We start from the raw sequence: 23,140 nt of genomic DNA, 5'->3' as shown, positions 1-23,140 counted from the left end.
GGTTCATATCTGACGGTATGAACTCTGCTCTGCTGTCCACCGCCACCTGCCTACAGACACGTTCTGTGGGAGAATATGGACGCTGGCAGGGCACGGTTCTGATTTGTAGTTTTCCTTTTGCTTAACCTACCCCCAACTACCTCCACCCAACTCCACCCACCATTCAGGGGCGCCTGGAAGACAGCAGCATGCTAACAGCATGTGGTGAGTCTCTCAGACTCTCACTAAAGCCTCCTGCATTAGTCTCTTAGGGTGGGGGGGGCAGAGTTTCCGAGGGCGTTATCGCTGCGGACCAACATCAATCATTCACGTGCACCGCTAACTTCATTCCAGACCAGAAATAGATACATTTTCATTAAAAATGCATTAATTAATTAACTGCAAAAAAAAAATGGTTTCAAATTTGCACATTTCCACATTTCCACATTTTCATCGTGACATTTTAACAAAAAGGAGCAAGAAAAGCTTCACCTGATAAACCTGCTCGTGGTTCACATGAATCCCATATCGCAATGATGCTACACTTTCAATATATCACCCAACCCCTTGTTTCACTTATATACAGGTAGGTGGTTGTGCACAGGCACATAGAAGAAGACACGCAGAGTCAAATGTTCTGCTTATGTAATGTTATGCAAATCCATAGTAACGATCCTTTTCTCTTTCTCTGACCCCTTCACCCACGCATCGCATCGTTTACATCCCGGGGAGGAGGGGGAGGAGGGGTAGGTGGGGGGTGGAGGGGTAGGTGGGGGTGGAGGGGTAGGTGGGGGGAGGAGGGGTAGGTGGGGGGGAGGTGGGGGTGGAGGGGGTAGGTGGGGGGTGGAGGGGTAGGAGGGGGGAGGAGGGGTAGGTGGGGGAGGAGGGGTAGGTGGGGGAGGAGGGGTAGGTGGGGGGTGGAGGGGTAGGTGGGGGTGGAGGGGTAGGTGGGGGAGGAGGGGTAGGTGGGGGAGGAGGGGTAGGTGGGGGGTGGAGGGGTAGGTGGGGGAGGAGGGGTAGGTGGGGGTGGAGGGGTAGGTGGGGGGAGGAGGGGTAGGTGGGGGTGGAGGGGTAGGTGGGGGGTGGAGGGGTAGGTGGGGGAGGAGGGGTAGGTGGGGGTGGAGGGGTAGGTGGGGGAGGAGGGGGTAGGTGGGGGTGGAGGGGTAGGTGGGGGTGGAGGGGTAGGTGGGGGGAGGAGGGGTAGGTGGGGGTGGAGGGGTAGGTGGGGGTGGGAGGGGTAGGTGGGGGTGGAGGGGTAGGTGGGGGAGGAGGGGTAGGTGGGGGTGGAGGGGGTAGGAGGGGGAGGAGGGGTAGGTGGGGGTGGGAGGGGTAGGTGGGGGTGGAGGGGTAGGTGGGGGAGGAGGGGTAGGTGGGGGTGGAGGGGTAGGTGGGGGGCAGTACCATTTTTTGCAGTATTGAAACTCAAGCCTCATGGGTTTGAGCTCCCCCTACCTGTGGACCAGTGGCTGGTCCAGTCACGCCATCCCGACCCAGGAGGTCTGCCCACCCTGCGGGGGCTGTAGGAGGCTGTGTTGGGGTGTGGAGCTGCCTCTCTCTCTTCCTCTCTCTCTCTCTCTCTCTCTCTCTCTCTCTCTCTCTCTCTCTCTCTCTCTCTCTCTCCCTCACTCAGTCGATGGAGCAGCGCTGAGATGTCCTGGGACCGCACAGCTGAGTGGATCTTTGATCTCTCTTTTCAGCCCCTGCAGTTTTAGAATGTGCTCTCTCTCTCTCTCTCTCTCTCTCTCTCCCTCTCTCTCTCTTTCTCTCTCTCTCTCTCTCTCTTTCTCTCTCTCTCTCCCTCTTTTTCTCTCTCTGTCTCTCTCTCTCTATCTCTCTCCCTCTATCTTTCTCTCTCTCTTTTTTTCTCTCTTTCTCTCTATCCCTCTGTCTTTGTCTCTCTCTATCTCTCTCCCTCTATCTTTCTCTCTCTCTCTCTCTCTCCATCACTCTCCCCTCTATCTTTCTCTCTCTCCCTCGCTCTCTCTCTCTCCCTCTCTACCCCCCCCCCCACCCCACCCAACCCCCTCCTCTCTCTCTGGCTGGTATTCTGTCACTTTTTCAATATCTTCTTCTCCCTCTTTCCCTCTCCCCGCATGTCTGTGTGTTCTCTCCTCTCTGACTGGGCCCACACGTGGTGGGTGGTGGGGGATGGATCCCACAAAGAAGATTTGGTGCCGCTGGTGATGCCACGTTGCCTGGGCGATGTGAGCATTACCACGGTATTACCTGTGGGCAGCTCACCCCATGCCAGCCTATGCCTGGTGGATGATGATGCAGTGGTGCCTGTTAGAGTCAGTGTGAGAATACACCCACCCATCACCACCACACAGGGTGAAGCCAGGGTGTAGCAAGGGGTGATCTAGAGCGCAGGTCCCTGTGGGTGTGGCCAGTCCCCTGTGGGCGTGGCAGCTCGTTGTGGGTGTGGCCAGGTCCCTGTGGGCGTGGCCAGGTCCCTGTCAGTCATGATTTGCACTTAAGAACCAGATATCAGCTAGATGGGGTTCAAACTCACTGTCACTGCACGTCAGCTCATGATGTGACCTCATTCCACTTTTTATGCACATTTATATGCACATTTTTTTGCACATTACTTTCACATACAGCACACAGGACGCTGCACACACACCGAGACTCAACGCAGACACGCGTCCCGGAAACCCACTCATCACTACGAAACACCACGTGGAACTATCCCAGGTTCTGATAGCCCGTAGAAATCGCCATGTCTTGCATGCACGGTTGGCACAAGATTGCCTTTCCTCATGCTACAGCCACAAGACGCAAGATGGCACGGAGACCCACCCCAAGCCAGACAACACCCCACGTGCAGTCTCTCACTGCCAGCTGCCACCCCCCCCCCCTCCCCCCCCGATCTAACTCTCACCAGACCGCACGCTCTTAACGGAGACGCTGCTCAGCCACAAGCAAACTGTCTGGGGCACGGAGGTGGGCAGCTGAGGAAGACGTGGGTTAGGAGCAAAGCTTAGGCTGAAAGTGCGTTCACAATTTTAATGCGCTTGCCTGGTGGAAAACAGAGGATATCATCTACAGCCAAACCGCTTTACCAAAGATCTCACACTGGGCAGAGCAGCAGAGGTGTTTGACAATAAGACACCTCCGCTCCACCTCTGGGGAAAATATGAAGACACAGAGCAATAAAACCATGTGGACAGACATCTCAATTAACCACGAGACACACGTGAGTCATAGATATGGTGCAAACTTTCACTTCTCAGGACAGTGTCACAAACGATGTTAAAACCCAAAGCAACCTGCAGTCACACAGTTAGGAAGCTTGTCTCTATCAGGACAAAGTTAAAGAAAAATGAAAAAAATAATGAATAACCATTTATTGATCAGAAGTTCTTTCTGAGCAGAGGAAAGACATGTTTTTCAGTAAACAAACTCACACAGGACTCCAGTGAAATGTAGGGTGTCTCACCTGCTTGCCTCAGAGTCTCAGTCACTTCGTCTCACTGTGTCTCTCTCTTTCTTTCTCTCTCTCTCTCTCTTTCTCCCTCTCTGTGTTTTTTTCTCTCAGACGTTAACAAAGCTCCAAACAGCCTGGGGGACAGAGGAATCGACTCAGTGCAAGTAAGCAGCGCGTCATGCAAAGCATTGTGGGATGGCTGGGGTCAGTTCCTCCTCCTCTCTCTCTCTCTCTCTCTCTCTCTCTCTCTCTCTCTCTCTCTCTCTCTCTCTCTCTCTCGCTCTCTCTTGCTCTCTGCAGGTTTAGCCCAGCCCAGAATTAGCCTCTACACCACTGCCACCAATGCTGCTCAAGTTACTATAGCAACAGGCTCTCTTTCCCTGTTTCTCTCTTCATCTTTTGCTTACGTGTACGCTTGTGGTCTTTCCAAAGGAAACAGGACCGGACCTGTTGCTCCGCCCCCAACCCCTCCGCCCCCCCCCCCCCCCCACATCTCCTTCCCATCATGCAGAGTTAGGGCGTGTGAGGTCACGTGCGCATGCAAGAGAGGTGTGTCGCCACGGCAGCGAGATAAGGGGAGTGTTTTCAGGAGGGGCGGGGCAAGTATTCAGGCCACGGTGTCAGCACTCTGCTGCTTATTTTAACGGTCTTAACCCCACGTTAATCAGGACCCCAGCATCTGTCCATGCTGGCCCCAGCCCCCACACTGTCCACGCACACACACACACACACACACACACACACACATTTTTCACCACTTAGTAGAGGCCTTGGGTTGGGTTCTCATTGCGCTTACGAGCACTCAACCCACCCCCCCCCCCCCCCCCACTACCTACCCCCCCACCCCGTGTACTCTGCTGCAGGCAGATAATACACACCCACGGATGCAAGATGACTGCCGTGTCACATACATGCATATACGTACACACCCACCCCCCTCACACACTCTCCCACACACACACACACACACACACACACACCAAAAAGACATAGGGCTAGTTGCAGAGTGCAAGGACAAATCTGACACACTTAAGCAGCTTGTGAATTTCAGGCTATTTATAGCATCCTTGATTAAAAGCATTTACAACATGCAAACGCAACAATATAGAGAGGAACCGCAAAACACCTTCAAGGTGTGACGGCACCTCAGACCCCTCACCACACTCCTGTACACTCACCACACTCCTTGACACTCACCACACTCCTGGACACTCACCACACTCCTGGACCCTCAACATGCCCCAAGACCCTCACCACACTCCTGGACCCTCAACATGCCCCAAGACCCTCACCACACTCCTGCGCCCTCACTATACTCCTGGACCCCCACCACACTCCTGCACACTCACCACACTCCTGGACCCCCACCACACTCCTGTACACTCACCACACTCCTGCACACTCACCACACTCCTGGGCCCTCAACATGCCCCAAGACCCTCACCACACTCCTGGACCCTCAACATGCCCCAAGACCCTCACCACACTCCTGCGCCCTCACTATACTCCTGGACCCCCACCGCACTCCTGTACCCTCACCACACTCCTGGACACTCACCACACTCCTGGACACTCACCACACTCCTGGACCCTCAACATGCCCCAAGACCCTCACCACACTCATGGACCATCACCACACTCCTGGACCTCCACCACACTCCTGGACCTCCACCACACTCCTGGACCCTCACCACACTCCTGGACCCTCACCACACTCCTGTACACTCACCACACTCCTGGACCCCCACAACACTCCTGGACCCTCACCACACTCCTGGACCATCACCACACTCCTGGACACTCACCACACTCCTGTATACTCACCACACTCCTGGACCCCCACAACACTCCTGGACCCTCACCACACTCCTGGACCATCACCACACTCCTGGACACTCACCACACTCCTGTATACTCACCACACTCCTGGACCCCCACCACACTCCTGGACCCCCACCACACTCCTGGACCCTCACCACACTCCTGGACACTCACCACACTCCTGGACCCTCAACATGCCCCAAGACCCTCACCACACTCCTGGACCCCCACCACACTCCTGGACCCTCACCACACTCCTGGACCCTCACTACACTCCTGGACCCCCACCACACTCATGGACCATCACCACACTCCTGTACACTCACCACACTCCTGGACCCCCACAACACTCCTGTACACTCACCACACTCCTGGACCCCCACAACACTCCTGGACCCCCACCACACTCCTGGACCCCCACAACACTCCTGGACCCTCACCACACTCCTGTACACTCACCACACTCCTGGACCCCCACAACACTCCTGGACCCCCACCACACTCCTGGACCCTCACTACACTCCTGGACCCTCACCACACTCCTGGACCCTCACCACACTCCTGTACACTCACCACACTCCTGTACACTCACCACACTCCTGGACACTCAAGGCAGACCTAGTAACAAATCCAGTCTACTGGGCAACTTGGTTCATAGATCTATGTGAAACCTAAATTTTGATATTTAGTGTATGTTTATTTATTTCGAACAGAAGGAAATATTGATAACAGACAGAAAGCTTACTGCCCTTTAAACACTGTGCAGTAAAACAAAATGGAAGCAAGTGATGAATTATGTAGCTGGACTCACACGTGACCCCTCCTATTTAGTGTAACTGGGAAACCCTTTCTCGCCATAGCAACTGCCTCCATTAGCTCTTAATAACAGTGAGTCACATGACCACCATTTACATCTGATTAACAGGTGGAGAATTTTGTACTGCTGAATAGTTGATAACAAAGGTTGGTTGATAACAAAGGCTGAGAGTGGAAAGGTTTGTCGGATCGTGTTGTGATTATATTAAATTATTTATATATATATATATATATATATATATATATATATATATATATATATATATATATATATATATATATATATATATATATACAATACTGTATACTGTATATATTGTATATACTGTATATACTGTATATATGTAACATATAATATATTAACTGGTTTGAACAGAGAGTGCTCTTGTGTGGTGTGAGTGAGTCTGCGTGTGAACATAGGGGTGTGTGTGTGATGCATGTGTGCATTTGTGTGGATGTGGAACTGTGCATGTATGGTGTGCATGTGTGTGTCTTTGTGTGTGACCATGGTAGAGTGTGTGTATGGAGTGTGTGTGAATGTATGTGTCTTTGAGTGTGACCATGGTAGAGTGTGTGTGAATGTATGTGTCTTTGAGTGTGACCATGGTAGAGTGTGTGTGAATGTATGTGTCTTTGAGTTTGACCATGGTAGAGTGTGTGTATGGAGTGTGTGTGAATGTGTGTGTCTTTGTGTGTGACCATGGGAGACTGCGTGGGAGTGTGCGAGTAAGGTTCTTGCTTGAATCTATGTTTGTGAATGTTGAAGTGTGTGTGTGTGTGTGTATGTGGTGAATGTGTATGCGTCTGTGTGTGTGTGAATGTGGGAGTGTGTATGGTGTATACATGTATTTGTGTGTGTGTGTGTGTGTGCATGTGCATGGTATATACATGTGTTTGTATGTGTAAATGTGAAAGCATGTGTATGTGCATGTGAATGTAGGAGTGTGTGTGTATGTGAACGTAGGAGTGTGTGAGTGTGTGTGTGTGTGTGTGTGTGTGTGTGTGTGTGTGTGTGCATGTCTCTCTGTGAGCCTGCAGTGTTTGGTGAGGATGCCACCACCTGTGGACAATCTCCCCGGGCAACCGAGTGAGAACGAGGCTGATGGCCTCCTGGTGGTCCTGTCAATCACGCAGCCCAGCGGGGACTCTCATCGATTATACTGCCTGTGCCATCCCACCTCCTCCCTCCCTCCCTCTCTCTCTCTCTCTCTCTCTCTCTCTCTCTCTCTCTCTCCCTCCCTCTCCCTCCTTCACAGAGAACTTGCAGCACATCAGGTCTTGGAAGTGGGTGCGTCACAAGACCGTATAAATAATAACCTCAGGCGTAAAATCAGCACGGAAACAAAGACACTCGTTTTTGTCCGGAATGGTCCACATTTGGATCAAAATTGCAATTTCTTATTTACAAGAGGTCTTTGTTTGTTGATTGAAAGGGAGCTTCACAAACATGGAGGAGACAAGATGACAGAATAAGACTCACTCACATACAAGAAACAAGGTTGTACTGTCAATGACCTACTCCCAAAAACACAAAAACAAAAACTAAACACACAATATAAAGTCCTTGTTTTGAAAGGCCTTTTAAAGAAGCCTTTATGAAGCTTCGTCTATCACACGTATAGTGTATGGTTGATTGCCACAGATACTTCTCACCTGTGTGTATGTAGCTGTGTGTATGTAGAAAGTTATTTTTTTGCATCAAGGTTTTTGTCTCTTTGACTGGGTTTGGACCTCAGTATCTCTGACTCTTCTGCACACTCTCTTTCACAAGACATTGTGGGAGTACAGTGACCCGCACATGAAGAGCGGTTAAGGTGCATCCGAAGTTCAGGAGTGATGTGCATTCTCCATCCGCTCAGTGAGACTTTCACTTACAGGAACTCGGTAGAACAGAGTCACAAATCCGATATAGCAGCCGAAAATGTTTCAAACACCGTAGAGGTTCTGTCGACCAGAATCCGAGTTCTGGAGTTCTGGTATCCATAGGAACAGGTGGCGGAGAAGGAGAATTCCTGTTGAGTGCTAATGATCAAATTGGATCCTGTAAGAAAACCTAAAAGAACCAGGTGTATCTGAGCACATCCATTGTGTGTGTGTGTGTGTGTGTGTGTGTGTGTGTGTGTGTGTGTGTGTGTGTGTGTGTGTGTGTGTGTGTGTGTGTGTGTGTGCTCGCATGCACACAGGCAGGTTTGCAAGCCACACTTCCTGTGCCTGATCATGCCAAGATGTCTGCCTGCATTGTACCAATGAGCTAAAGTTTGATTTAAGAAAAAAAAAAAAAAAAAAAATTTCATTTTTCTAATAATGTGCAAATCACATTCCCCTTGAATAATATCTTTAAGCTGTTTAAGAGAAGGAGAAATGTACAAACATCTTCTGAAGTCATTTGGGGATGAAAGGAGCGATCCCAGATCCTCAGATGTAAGTATAATTGGCTGTGATCTCAACGATAGCTGAGCCGAAAGTACACAGTAGCTGTTCTAAAATCCACAAAACGGGAAGAATAAAGGTGTCTGATCTTAAATCAGCAGAGTAGAAGGAATTCTAGTGGCTGATCTTATATTTAATGGGTGTAATGAAGTCAAAGCACAGACTGGGACACTTTCATTAAATGAAGCGTCTCCATGATTCACTCCAGTTTTGAGGGCTCTTGACAGTACATTAACACTTCATCCCTGTGTTATTATGTCTCATACTAAACAGTCCAGTGCTGCTGTGTAAATAACAAATAAAATTAACCAAATAAATTATCCAGGGTGGGCCCTCTTACATATCCACATATCCCTCATTTAATTGATCTCTCTCTCTCTCTCTCTCTCTCTCTCTTTCTCTCTCTCTCTCTCTCTCTCTCTCTCTCTCTCTCTCTCTCTCTCTCTCTCTCTCTCTCTCTCACACACACACACACACACGAAACAAGAATATTTTTCATTTTGATGTCACCAGTGGCCAAAGAAGTTCACAAGGTCTTTACTTGAATGAGAGCTGAGAAATATGTATTTCATTATAAAAGCTAAACTCCAAAATCCAAACGTCAATCTGAGTTAAAGTACTGAACTGTCTGCACCGAATGTACTCAGAAAACAAACGCAAAATTCTTCCTACAGCGTGTGAAGTTCCCCGAGCCAATTCCTCCCCCCAGAACCCACTGGACCTGAGATCTTTCGTATTGGGACCCCCTGTGGTTCACGCCACACTCTGAAAGGAGCTTCATCATTAACCCAGCAGTCTGGATTGTTCACATGCTATCAAAACTCTCTCTTGATTACAACGTCACATCCAGCGAGTCTGCAGATCCGGTGACCCAGTACAGCGAGGGATTCTGTAATTCACCCTGCTCCAGCAGTGGTGTGGCACAGTCCCCTATAGCTGAGCAGGCACTCTGCGTTCAATAGCATCTCGATGCGAGGCTTGCTATTCTGCTAGCTCGACTGGGAGCAGGGCCTGTTCCCGTGGGAACGGTGTCTCTCTGAGGAGTTTGAGTTATTGCCCTTGCTGCGTAGTGTCGAAACGTGGACATCACTTCCAAACGCTGTTATCAACGGCATTGACTCACAGGGATTTAGCCGTGTCAGCAGCCATTTTGTGAAACAACATTAAAAGAAAAAGATGTATTTATTGACTGAACTCTGTGTATTCATGTTTCTGAGGGCAATTTGCCGTAAGCCTAAATGTGAAATTCAGTTTTTGTAGACCCTCCAGACTGAGCTTCAGCATTTGTTGAGGTTTCATGTTTGGTTATTGTAAACTGTAGACTATGACTGTGGTAGACTGTGGCTGTGGTAGACTGTGGCTGTGGTAGACTATGACTATGATAGACTGTGGCTGTGATAGACTGTGGCTGTGGTAGACTGTGGCTGAGGTAGACTGTGGCTGTGGTAGACTGTGGCTGTGGTAGACTGTGACTGTGATAGACTGTGGCTGAGGTAGACTGTGACTGTGATAGACTGTGACTGTGGTAGACTGTGGCTGTGGTAGACTGTGACTGTGGTAGACTGGGGCTATGGTAGACTGTAACTGGTAGACTGTGACTGTGATAGACTGTAACTGTGGTAGACTGTGGCTGTGGTAGACTGTGACTGTGATAGACTGTGACTGTGATAGACTGTAACTGTGGTAGACTGTAACTGTGGTAGACTGTGGCTGTGGTAGACTGTGACTGTGAGAGGCTGTAACTGTGGTAGACTGTGGCTGTGGTAGACTGTGACTGTGATAGACTGTGGCTGTGGTAGACCGTGACTGTGATAGACTGTAACTGTGGTAGACAGTGGCTGTGGTAGACTGGGGCTGTGGTCTTGTGATCTTGCTCTCCATCTAAAGAGTGGTGACATCACCCTGCAATTCTATAATATGCACCACAATGGCAAAAAAGACCAGAGTAGAAATATTCACACACACACATCTGTCCATGCTAGCCCCAGCCCCCACACTGTCCACGCCACACACACACACACACACACACACACACACACACACACACACACACACACACACACACACACACACACACACACACACACACACACACACACACACAAATGCATCATTCACCTTTATGCAGTTTGGCACTGTATATCAGAGCACCCTCATTAACTGAAAGAACTGTGTCAGCTTATTAGAGATGTGTATACGAATTACAGTTTTACGATGGCACAATTCTGAAAAGAGGGCTCATTTTGTCAAAACATTACATGCAACCACACAAGTAGGATATCTTTTGCAATATGAAACACTTCATTCAAAAGTGCACAATAATTTTATTAAAAAACCCCATTTTGTTATAGTGCGGTACACATGGGGTCCATACGATCTGATTTTGTTTGAACCAGTTATTGCTGTGTTCAATCTAAAACACCATTTCATTGTTTTCCTAATGTTCTGGGCTGCATTTGCATTTGCACAGAGAAAAGTACATGAATATATTAACCCTCGGCCACACATGACCGGCTCTGCACACTGTACATTTTTATATCTCTAATATACACATTTCCAAAATTGCATTGGAAATCAGAGCTTCGTCTAAATTAAATAAATTACATAAACACATCAAAAACATTTGTGGAGTCAAATGTGAACGTGGAAAAAAAGAAAACCTCTAAGTCTCATCACTTCTCTAGCTGGATCAGACCTCAGCTTCTCACAGGTCCACATCGCCGGCTACACCTGCACGCTGAGACCCGCCCCATTCTGGGTGACCGCAGCGTGCGATTGGATGTTCCCATAACGCCACGAGATCATCCGCACTGCTCAGTGGCCAGTGTTGCTCCGCCCTGTTTGTCTTTGTTCCAGGTTGAGCCCCGCCCTCCTGACGATGATCTCACACAGGAATGCAGCAGGATTAACAGAACTTCACTTCAGGGTTTACTGCAAATGTACACGATCAAAGGTGAATACTGCACCGTATTTAACTTACCTTACAAATGACTTTAATGTCATTCGACTTTGATCTTAATTCCTTTCAAATGGGCACTCGGTAGTTAAATTCGTGAGTGGCGTTTTCTAAGGATTCACTCCAGTGCTGACAGACCTGATGTGTGGTTACTGAGGATATAATTTAATATAAGGCATATTGCCTGACTGTCCAAAACCACGTTTGTGACAGCTCTCTCTTGGTAAAAACACGGCCTCTTCCTCCTGGACCCTCCTGAACCCTCAACGCTTCACAGGCCGATGAAACGACATGCACAAGCCACGTGCACAAACCTGACTCCATTATGCTGACTTCTCTGTGAACAGTGAAGTTGTTTTCACCTGTGCTCTCATCGAAACGTCCCAATTACTGTTGCAGCGGTGTGTCTGCTTAGGTTGGGCAATGCTCTCTGTGGAGCGCGTCTCAATATCAGCCCACGATTTACTGCCAATGCTGGTTGGATCTCATCCGATAAATCTGGGCTCTGCCTTCTTTCTTTTTCCTCATCCTCTGCATCTTCTTCCTCTCTTCCTGCCCCTCTCATCCTCAGCCTCTCCCTCCTTCCTGCAACGCTGCCATCCACTTTTTTGCTGAAGACAGGTAAATTCACTTCTTTCCTTTTTATAGTGTTTAAGTCTGATTGGTCGGTTCACAGTTAAGCACCTCAGCTCTCGTACACCTGATACCTGTGCGTGATCAGCAGGTTCACAGATGGGGTATTTTGAAAGGAAGTGACATCGTGTTAGATCTCTGTGTCTTATGTATGTGTTGTAGTGTTGTGCAAGGACTAAGAAGCCGAGGATGAGCTTATAAATGTGCAAATCTGGGCTGGGGTTTTTTTACTCCGTGAGTGTCGGGTTTCACTAACCGTGTGTTATTTTTAACTTCGGTGTGTAAGCAATCGTAAAGAACTGGAACTGAACGAGCTGTTTGCAGCCTGAGTGAGCATGACCTTATCGTGAGGTAGCAGGATAGGGTTACGGCTCCAGCCCGGAGAGGCGCTCCGGCCCGGAGAGGCGTCTGAGCGCTGGGGGCTTCCTGAGTGTTGATCCATGCTGGGCTGATTGGTTCTTACACCAGGTACCCGTGCTGATAGGCCCTTTATCGTATTAATGAGGTTATCACAGTGCCGGCTACCACCAGGCAGTGTGTTCCAAGTGTTGATCAGTGTCATTCAAAACAGAGAGGTAGGGTGAGGGGAACGTGAAGCTCAGAAACCTTTGTGTCTCGGAAAAAAAAATCCATCTTGAAATCTATCTTGACAATACTATGAATCTTAAAAGTCGAAAATTGAAAATGTCCATCAAACCTTAGGTCGGGGTACCTAAGAGAATGCAGAGACAATTTTGGAAAGTTTAGGTTTGGATTATTAAATTATGAACATGGCATATGCGCCCATTTTCAACACTCTACACCTTCGGGCTACATAAGATGCTATGACCCCAAGCCTTGTGGTAGTAACTACAGCTGCCGTGGAGCCCATGCTAGATGTTATGACCCCACGGCTTGAAGGAATAACTACACCTGTTGTGGAGCAGATGCTGGACTCCAGTGCTGGCAGTAATCCTTGTACAGGACAAATATTTTGGTGTTTCAAAATGAGGCCAGATGTCAGGAACACAGATCCCACGCAGAAGGTCCAGGCTGGGGACTGTGGTGCTGTGGACATCAGCCAACTTAGACATTCCTGTAACAGAACCACAAAAAAGAGGTATTGAATGGTATAGAGTTGCCTACCCACAAGAGTTTTAGTAACTACACAACTAAGTCGTAATGTAAAGAAATGTCATGAGAAGTCCAGTCTAGTCATTAATAATACACACACACACACACACACACACACACACACACACACACACACTGAACCAAACATGTGTTTGAAAGCATCCAGGACACTACACCGATGACGCATATTTAAGCCAAAATCTAGAACATATGAAGAAACTCAGAACAAATCTCTGCGCAAGAATCAGAGAGAATGTTTTGTAAGTTGTAAGACATTTTTCAGCTACTATCCCTGCCCCTGACCCCTGACCCTGACCGTAACTTTTCTGGGTATCGAGTGATAAAATCAGCTTAAATGAGGGTGAATATTCAGTAAAGGCTAATACATGCACTACAAGTTAAACATCTTAGTGCCTTTGGGAAACCTATTTCTTGTACAAATCTACAGATATGAGGCAGTATTGTTGCCCAAATGGCCCTAGATATTCCGGCTGTGTTATTAGGGTCGCTGCATTGATCATCTCATATATTTTATGTTAGAGTGAAAGTTTGGGAGAAACATGAAAGCTTTTTTTAGGGTTTTGAGTTTTTCACTTGCAGTGAAAACCAGACCATGTCTCAGCTGTAGCCACTGTGAAGTGGGAAAAGCGACCACACTGTGCATTTGGCAAACCCCCTCTGTCTCCTGATGACTGTGTCCCTCAGTCCTGGACTTTGTCTCTCCCTGTCCCTGACTCATAACTCTGACAGTGTGAACAGTCCAATGGAGTCTCTTTGCACTGTAAGACATTTGGAGTGTTCATTCCAGCAGCACAACTCTCCACAGGTCGTCTTGATTTGTTTTAATGTTATAAAGCAGCCGAGCTACTGCTCCGACACTGTCAGGACTCTTAATGAACCATCTGAAGGTTCTTCCCACAGTTCACTTCTGTTTCCTATTCAAGTGGATCTACAAATGCAGCAACTTTGTTCAAACATCATAATGATATATGGCTTAAAACAGTTCTGTGATCTCCCTCTGATGCGACTTACAGTTTACAGTGCAATGGACCACACCAAACAGTGGACATTTGCATGGCATGAATATGCATAGCGTAGAATTGGTTCTTTGTTACCCATTAGCGTCTCTTAACATGGGCAATGTTCGGTTCAAAGCCCCTGCTGCAGTAAGACTCAAGTGAGAACAAATGAGAATCTTTCTCTCTCTCTCTCTCTCTCTCTCTCTCTCTCTCTCTATCTGTCTCTGTTTTACTGAGACAAATCATGTTTCTTCCATAATGTGACATGATCAAGAAATTCAATGACATCTAAGCTGTCGTGCACCCGAAATATTCATGAACGGCAACCATGCTTTATGAATATTCATGAACGACAACCAGTCTGAGCATGACAAGTGCTTTTCTTTCAATCTATGTCTATGACCGAGCTTATTCGTTTTAAATGTAGAAAAAGCAACAATATCTCTGTTTCCCCTCGTCGGGCTGGTCACAAGAAAGCGATTCATGGATTCTACCATGAATCACCAGCCACCACAGTTCACACCGGTAACACGCACTGGAAGGCGAGCATTTCTTCTTTACAGGCGTTTCGTTGCTATGAATGTATAAGGGCTGTAACTGTTTAACTGAACCGAAACAAGGTGATGTCATAGTTCATTGTACAGCGACACCTGTGGCACGATAGCTGGGTGGCTGGGGAGGGGAGGGGCATAGAGGTAAGCAAATCTGTGATTGGTGTAAAAACTGTGAGTTTGGCTAAATGCAGTTAGCAGCAGTAGGTTGGGGCAATTGTATCCTAATGAGTTGCAGCTGGCCTGCTGGGCGGGTAGGGGGGGTGTGGAAGTAAATTACCGTGACTAATATTTCACCCCTGAAAACATACACTGCTCTTTCAGTCCAGAGCCCAGCCACCAAACATCTGTAGGCCTGAGTAACTTTGTTAAAGAATATGCAGTCCTACCGGTGGGTATTAGAGGTGCTGTGGTCAGAACCCAGATGGCGTTTTAGAGATTTCTAAACAATTCTTAGTTAATTTTAAGGGTTTTCCTGAAGGTAGCATGATATACACCTCCCAAATGTCCAATATGGGGAGTGGGCACCCTTAAAATGTTTGCCATTCAGATTATAACTTTTATTTGTTATGGCCACAGCAACAAATCAAACACAATCAAAGCAATGCACAGGACTATATCAGTTATTACAGCAAACCTGACGCTTTGTGACATGATGCCTGTGATCTTTCCCAAACGAGTCTCACGTCAGAGACTTGAGAGATATGACGACAACATATGCCTCCCTAGACCGTTATATTCTACGTCAAAAAACACAAAGCGCTAGCTCATTCAGATCATTAATTATTCATGTTGGCAACTGATTTGCGCGTTTCCTATTGGAGTTAGCGGCTAAGCGGTGAACCCCATTCTGCCATTACAGCTAAGCTAGAGTCGTGCGTGAGGAGAGGCAAGGAGCTACCGCAGCGAGTGAAATCTCCGCGCCGAGTGCGTCCGATTTCTGACGTGTAGAGAAAAAAAGCAAGCGCAGCAGCCACGCGATGAGTACGAGGAGGACGCGAAAGGACGTCACTGTAAGCAGAGATGAAATCCGGCACAGACATGGCAGGAGTTGTAGAGGATTCGAGATGTTGTGGTCAGCGTTTTGGTGGTTCACTGACAGCGATTTCTCCACTCCAGATGTTCAGCTCCTTCAGCGTCCTCCGTCCGTTCTCATCGTCCACAGACAAAGACAGCAGGTCTCCGAGATCATTCATCAAAGCCCCTGACCTTTGCCCCTCAACTAATCATTAGGACCCAGTTCCCCTGCGTTATTTGAGGTCGTTGTTCTGTTTTTAACTAATTAAAACAATCCTAAATCTTGCCTTTTCAAGCAACATTTCACACATCCCGTCATTAATCTAAAGTTTGTATGCGGACTTTTTTCCACTATTAGATTTAACTTTTTTTTTTATTCATAAATGTATTGAATTCCATTCACTTCCACCCTAAGAGTATTTCATTTAGTTTTTTGACATTTGAATAATGTAGCTTTTAGCATTGAGGACATTTACTGAAATGTTTACAGATTCCAGGACACGTGACCTCTCTCTGTTGCTATGGAGATGTCCATTAACATACAAAACAGGCTTTCACCAGAGGCCCGGGTAAATGGTGCTATTCACATTCTAATGGAAGCTCATTATGACTCATGCCCACAGCCAACATGTAAAGTCAGCTAAACGTCTGGAAGCCCGTTGAACTGGTGGCCATCCGGACCACGTCTCGGGTCACCCAGTGCGTTTCAGTCCGGGCCGAAGCTCACGTGAGCATTGCATCACCATTAAGGCCACGTCAATTATTCAGCATGTGATGTCTTGTTTATATGATTCAGTTCTTAGCGTGTGCTAATGCTTCCAGTGCCTCCGCATCTGTTCTTGCCCCTGTGGGAAACAGACCCAGGTGGTTCGGTTCACCTTCACCACCAACGGCCGGCGGATTTATGCGGCATGTCCACGAATTCCTGGGATTCTTCACCGTGGGCCGTATTTTCTCGACTTTCTTCCTCGTGCGTATAATGTGGAATAACAAATTACGCGGACACGGCAGCGTTCAAGGAGCAGCGGTGATGGTGGTCTTTGACTTCAAAAGAAGCCCCCCGAGATCCGCTGTAGGAGATAAACAGCAGTAGAAAATGAATTTGGTAAGGCCAGCGCAGTCTGGACCGAGTCCAAGACGAACAGGGTGCGGCTTTCCCCATGGCCAGTATCTCGAGTGAATAGGTTCTCACAACCAACACCATTTTACATTATACACCTTAATGAAATGACTGCATACAGCAGTGAAGCTCATCATCTTATGGTGTCATATGTGTGCTCTTAATCCAACATCTGTCCGTTGTGCTTTTCTATCGCACGTGACCCTGGATCAGGTCTGGCACTGTGGAGGCCAACCGAGCCCTTTCCCTAGACGCAGCTTAGAACGCCTTGATGTTTATCGTCAGCCGTTCTTCTTGGTTTATCATCAATTATTCATCTGTGTCCACAGCAGTTTATGTGCCAGTGTCGGTGATCGATGTGAAGTAGGACCTCGTGAGCAGATCTGGACTCAGTCGCCTCGCCATCTGCATCGCACGTTTCTCCGCCGAACCTCGCACACGTGCACCTTTATGATTGTGATAAATAAGAGAGGGCTAAGAAATCACGATTTCTGAAACGTGCGTGCAGCTTCTGCCTTGCGTCTCACGCGTTTGGCCGCCGGCTGCGTCTCCCGGTGAAGCGTGAGGGCTGGATCGGGGCCGTTCCTGGTTACTGGCCTGGTTGAACGATGACACTGGCTTATTCAGGAGGCCTTAGGCACACGCGGTTTACGAGTGCAGTCCTGCTGCACCTAAACATAAGTGTAGATAACCAAGACACCAAACGTATGAGAAATGTATTTTTATTTATTAATGCAAAGTTGTGGATGTGGTGATGTGTGACTGGGGTGGAGAGAGGCAGGCAGGGGCGGGTTCTCTTCAGAACGGACCTGATGCAGTTCTTCTAGTAAAGCATCCAGTGCCCATTTATTGAGGTGACCAGCAGAAAATATAATAAATTATTTACAGTCCCAGTCAAAAGATAAAAGTATGCAAATTGTTAGTGAGTCCATTAGAGCTAATCTCCAGCAGTCCTGTAATTACCAACTCACAGCATCGCACAAACATCTGTTGGTGAAACCCAACAGATCACACCCCAAGCAGAACTCTCCCTGGACGGGCTTTGATGATGCTTCTACACCTGTAACCCCGCCCTCAATTAGGACTGGGATTATGTAATTCTGCAGGAGTTAATTAAGATATGCGCAAAAGGTATTTCGAGATCGTTCCAACATGTCTCTACAGCACCATGGTGTCTTAGTCACTGCTAACAGGTAAGTATATTCTCAAAAGTTCATTGTATTTATTTCTTTAGAGGTTTCTCCTTTCCCACGGACCTCGTACGGATATGTTTGCATTTCACCATGTGCACTAATTCAGTGTCTTCAGATCTGTGAGTTTAAGCAGTCTTGGTGAGATGAGATACGGCTCTGTTATCACAGTGAGCAAAGTCAAAAAGGATCAGCTAATTAAGTGTTTGATAGTGCTGGGTTTTAGTAAGAAAGACAGAAAGAAAGACTAGAACAATGTTTACTCATTCTCCACATTCAAATCACTTAGAATTCTGAATGATAAAAAAGCAGACTGTAAAACAATAAAAATCTCTTGGATGTGATTCTATCAGATTGAACCACACCGACTGATCAGATTAAGCCACACCACTGACTGATAGGCTTTGGCAGAATTATGCTAACACAAACCAAACATAAGCACAGTAATGAGGCCTGGAACAAGCCCGTCTGTCTCATATACACCATTCCTCTTGGCAAATTCAAACATACTATTTATTTCTGATTGACACATAGCCAATTGTCTTCAGTATTCAACGGTATATGTTACATATTAAGCTAAAGCTATAGCTAAAGTCACTTGGAAAACGAACGTTCCACATTTGGGATTGTAGTGGACGATATGAGACATCGTCTCGTGAAAACACTGGACACCTGAAGTAAGGAAAACTGTTTAACTTGTGGTTCGGCTGTCCACACCCACCCGAGGGAAGGCATTAAAGAGTCCCCTCAGCGAACGAAGGCCGGTTAACGCGGCCGACTGTAGGATAAATAAAGAGAATCTGTTGCTGTCCTATTTCATTTCACTCAGTCACACAGCCAGGCATGCAAGCCTCCGGTCTGACCCGCCATCGTCTCATACCAGACAGCACTAATAGCATAGTGGAGTCCCCAGTCCCCACACCTAGCGACCTACATGGACAATTGGTGGGGGGTTGCTCAACACTCTTAGTTATTCTTTTCGAGGATTTACACGCCCCTGGGATGCACATTAGCAGAGCGATATCAGTGTTTATAATTACAAAACAGCTACGTTCCCTCAAATGTGGTCAAGTGCAGATGAATGGAGTGGAGTCTAAATGGTCAAACGCAGGGCTTTAAGGGCGTACTCACACTAGGCTCTGTGATCCGGGCCCGGGCACGGTTCCCTGCCGAAGCACGGTTCGTTTGGCTAGTGTGAGCGCTCCAACCGTGCCCGGGCCTGGATCAGTTAACCGTGCTTGGGCCCGCTTGAAGAGGTGGGCCAGGGCACGATTCGCGTGGACTCGGGCACGGTTCGCTTCTAGTGTGATCGCTATCCGTGCCCGGGCCTGCTTGGTGCCTCGTCTGATTGGTTCATTTCTCTGGAACTCAAACATGACGTCAGTGATGCGACGCTCACGTTAAACAGTCATAGCGGCAAAGCGATTAGCAGACAATCGTTGTGTTAAATTATCGATAAATCTGTGCTTGCACCGTGTTTCTGCACTCCCAAAACGACTCCAAAAATACAATAAAAAGAGAATCGTGAACTCCATAGTGTTGTGCGAGCGCGCTTTTTTCCCAAATAAAGTCACGTTGTGGTGACGTAAGCGTGCTCGGGCCGACTTGATGAAGCCAGTGTGAGTGCAGGCCAGAGGGGGAGTGGGGAGGGGGGGTAACCGGGCCCCAGCACGGAACCAGCAAACCGTGCCTAGTGTGAGTACACCCTAAACCACCGTGTAGCCTATGTGAAACGCCTGAAAAGCAGCACACGACTTCCTGTTGCCGCGCGATACATCTCGCGCCTTCGCTACGAGTCGCTTTTTGCTCAAAAGGTCTGCCAAATGAGTAAACGTAAATCTGTGAGCTAATCCACCTGGAATTTTACTTTTTTTTTCTTTCAAGATTTTTTTTTCTGTATTTCTTATTTAAAACAAGAGCTCCTGCTCAAAAGTAGAAATGCTGTTTTGGTTTGTTGGTCATAGTTTGTTGGTGCTCTGACTCTTCTGACGTCCCATGATCCTTTGCTTCTAACCCAAGAACATAGGTAGGTTACATTCTTGACAGTAATGGCAGCACATCGACGTGATTTTGTCCGTCTTAATAAACACGGACATATGGATCTGACACCCCCGTAAACCGAAGCCTGATTCTGTGGGATTGGTTCGAGTTGGTTTGAGTTGGTTCGACTTGGTTTGAGTTGGTTCGAGTTGGTTTGAGTGGCATCACTGCCGCTGTTGTGGAGGAGAGGAGAGGTGTGGACAAGGCTGATCTCCTGGAAATGATCGCAGCTGTTTAAAGAGAGAAGGTGAAGCTGGCGGGGTTAATGTGACCACAGCACACGATTCTCCACCTGTCACCAAGCACGTCTGGATGTCTCTCACGGGAGGGGGAGGGGGGCGCAGAGGAAACGTGTCTTCCATACGCACACGGCCTCATTTTCACGTCGGACGGAAATCTCTGCACGTGCTTTTGGAGGGACTAAGAATTCACATAACAGGTGGTAAATATCAGAGTTCAGAGCAGTTTTGGTGCTTGAAGGAGCAGACGTTTTTGCTTTGTCATTATGCGCAACACACACACGCCCGTGTGAGTGAGAGCCTGACCATGCAAATGTCGAGTTTGTCGCAAGTGGCGCACAGATGTGTGTGTTTCCGTGTGTGTGTGTGTGTGTGTGTGTGTGTGTGTGTATGGTAACAGACGTGGAAAAGGTCACACTCGGAGATCCACTCAAGCTCTGGTGCACAAGCCCTTTTCAAACGCAGCCTTCTAAGGTGAAACTAAAGCCAACAGGAGCAAAGGGGAATGAGACACATTCCTGACCGGTCTACTGAGTGACATCACCGGGCATGCCTGCTGGCCTCCGGGTAGCCGTGAGCGCCGTGCTTTTGTTTTGACTGTCCGTGTTAACATCAGAATGAGTCACATTTAAACACAGCCCCGTGGAGAGGGCGAACAAAACTTCTTAACTACTGTTGTTATCGGCTCTCTCTGGACCCAGTAATGACACACAGTGTCGCTGTGTGCTATCACTGGATCTGGGAATGTTCATTTTTGCCCTTGATGGGGAAATGAATGTGAGCTTCATTTTAAAAGTATATTTCTGTTTATTTATTTTTGCAGGAGTGTGGTTTGCTTTGATTATAACCGTTATCAGTTCATCTTTAAAGAGAATTGCTTGCACTAATATTCAGAGACACACACATACAGCACAGATACTCAGACCGGCTTCCTTTCCATGACTAATTACCTCCTACTTACTAGTGTCATATAGTGAGTTGTTTGGATTAACTGACCAGAAGGTTAAGAGAGGACAAAAAATACTCTGGTTCGCTTTGTGAAAACCCAACAGCAACATGATGGTATGAGAATCCAAGTCCGTCCTCTGGAGACAGCGTCTTACCCGAGACGTCACGTTGTGCGGCCGTGACCAGCCTGGTCTCTCCCTCGCTCCGGGACAACCTCCTCCAGATGAAGACTGGTACGCAGTGTCCCTGACTGGCCCGAGTCCTTAAAAGACCCGAATGTCCCCTCCCAGACCGCAGTATCCTCCTCTCAGAGCACAAACACACGCTGGAATGCAGTGGCGGTGGAGGTGATGGTGGGGGGCGGATTGTTATAACAGTGTTTTCATGCCATGAGCCACAAGCAGAGGGAGGTTTGGGAAATGGCGGTTTTGTAGGGGTGGATTCAGGACCACCATCAACAGCCCAGTTACAGGGACGGGAGCTGATCTCACCTTCCTGACCAATGATGCTTGCAAGCAGTAGGAATTTCAGCAATGCATGTGCGTGTGTGTGTGTGTGTGTGTGTGTGTGTTTGCGTGTGTGTGTATGTGTGTGTGTGTGTGTTTCTGACGATGAAGCTCAGTGAGTAGAAAGTTTTAAAGCATGTAAATAATTTCATAACCTAGCTGTAAACGTGCAGGTCCTAACGAAGCAGCCGTTACTGTAAACGGGCAGGTCTTAATGAAGCAGCCGTTACCGTAAACGGACAGGTCTTAATGAAGCAGCCGTTACCGTAAACGAACAGGTCTTAATGAAGCAGCCGTTACCGTAAACGGGCAGGTCTTAATGAAGCAGCCGTTACTGTAAACGGGCAGGTCTTAACGAAGCAGCCGTTACCGTAAACGGGCAGGTCTTAACAATGCAGCCGTTACTGTAAACAGGCAGGTCTTAACGAAGCAGCCGTTACTGTAAACAGGCAGGTGTTAACGAAGCAGCCGTTACTGTAAACGGGCAGGTCTTAACGAAGCAGCCGTCACTGTAAATGGGCAGGTCTTAACGAAGCAACCGTTAGTGCAGCCGCCATAGTGCCAGACTTCTCAGAAACACAGGCACAGAAACACTGGCGTGGGAGTCAGGGGAGTGAATGAAGGTTTATCAGGGAACTCGAGTCAACACCAGTGGGAGGTGGTGGTTCTGACTGGAACTAAAGTGAGGGAGGACGGGTTCACTTAGCATTCATTTAGATCCGGTACTTCTACTAATGAAGAGCAGGGCAACCAGAAAGAGCCAACTGTGATGAGACAATCACGAGTTTAGATTCCGCGTTTGTTCAGTAGACCAGGAATCGCAAATGAGAAACTACACTGCTCATAACCCAAAGCATCACATAGAAATAATGTTTCAAATACAGCAAATTTAACTGTGTCTCATCATTCCAGCAATATCACTACACATACATTCTGCTAAATGAACAGTTTTAAACTTGACCGTGGTTTTTCATTTAATCGATGGTCTTGATTGGTATCGGGAAGAAATTTTACTCGAGTGCGGAACTACACAGAGACGATTAATGGGCGGCCCGGCTCGCCGACTGAAGGACTACGACACCTCAGGGAGACATAACGTTCACTGAAGGAATCAAAGACAGGGAGCAAGGCCAGACGTGAGCAGAGGAGTCAACACACAAAGAGATGAGCATGAAGACAGGGGGGAAGAAAAGCAGGATGTGCAGAAGTGATTTCAGAGAGAGAAGAGGCTGGAGTCTTGCCATGGCAGTGGTGTTGAGGGTGGTGTGGTGGGTGGTGTTGAGGGTGGTGTTGAGGTTGGTGAGGTCGATGGTGTTGAGGTTGGTGAGGTCG

General features: G+C 47.8%; 2 protein-coding genes and 1 long non-coding RNA gene across 10 annotated transcripts in view; 1 reads left to right on the top strand and 2 right to left on the bottom strand.

Annotated features, from left to right (window-relative positions):
- LOC143483117 (muscleblind-like protein 1) overlaps positions 1-3,604 on the bottom strand; it is a 59,521-nt gene extending 55,917 nt beyond the window's left edge. Inside the window, exon 1 of the mRNA XM_076981871.1 lies at positions 3,422-3,604. The gene's annotated coding sequence lies outside the window, so the exon portion shown is untranslated. The remainder of the gene's footprint in view (positions 1-3,421) is intronic.
- LOC143483118 (uncharacterized) overlaps positions 2,051-23,140 on the top strand; it is a 41,930-nt gene continuing 20,840 nt past the window's right edge. For 6 of the 8 annotated variants that reach the window (XR_013122388.1, XR_013122387.1, XR_013122386.1 and 3 more), the window contains exons 1-4: positions 2,051-3,178; positions 3,521-3,573; positions 11,333-11,429; positions 12,004-12,053. Coding sequence is in view for 3 of the 8 variants with exons in the window: in XM_076981872.1 (XP_076837987.1) it covers positions 3,119-3,178; positions 3,521-3,573; positions 11,333-11,429; positions 12,004-12,053 (260 nt within the window). In the remaining 5 variants the exon portion in view is untranslated. The remainder of the gene's footprint in view (positions 3,179-3,520; positions 3,574-11,332; positions 11,430-12,003; positions 12,054-23,140) is intronic. The other 2 variants (XR_013122391.1, XR_013122390.1) reach the window with 2 other exon arrangements.
- LOC143483119 (uncharacterized) overlaps positions 10,827-23,140 on the bottom strand; it is a 28,480-nt gene continuing 16,166 nt past the window's right edge. Inside the window, exons 3-4 of the long non-coding RNA XR_013122393.1 lie at positions 12,978-13,140; positions 10,827-12,777 (exon numbers count right to left, since the gene is read on the bottom strand). This is a non-coding gene — a long non-coding RNA (uncharacterized LOC143483119). The remainder of the gene's footprint in view (positions 12,778-12,977; positions 13,141-23,140) is intronic.

The sequence above is a fragment of the Brachyhypopomus gauderio genome, chromosome 19 (assembly GCF_052324685.1).
Source record: "Brachyhypopomus gauderio isolate BG-103 chromosome 19, BGAUD_0.2, whole genome shotgun sequence".
Classification (NCBI taxonomy): Eukaryota; Metazoa; Chordata; class Actinopteri; order Gymnotiformes; family Hypopomidae; genus Brachyhypopomus; species Brachyhypopomus gauderio.
This window is presented reverse-complemented; position numbering and strand designations above follow the sequence as displayed.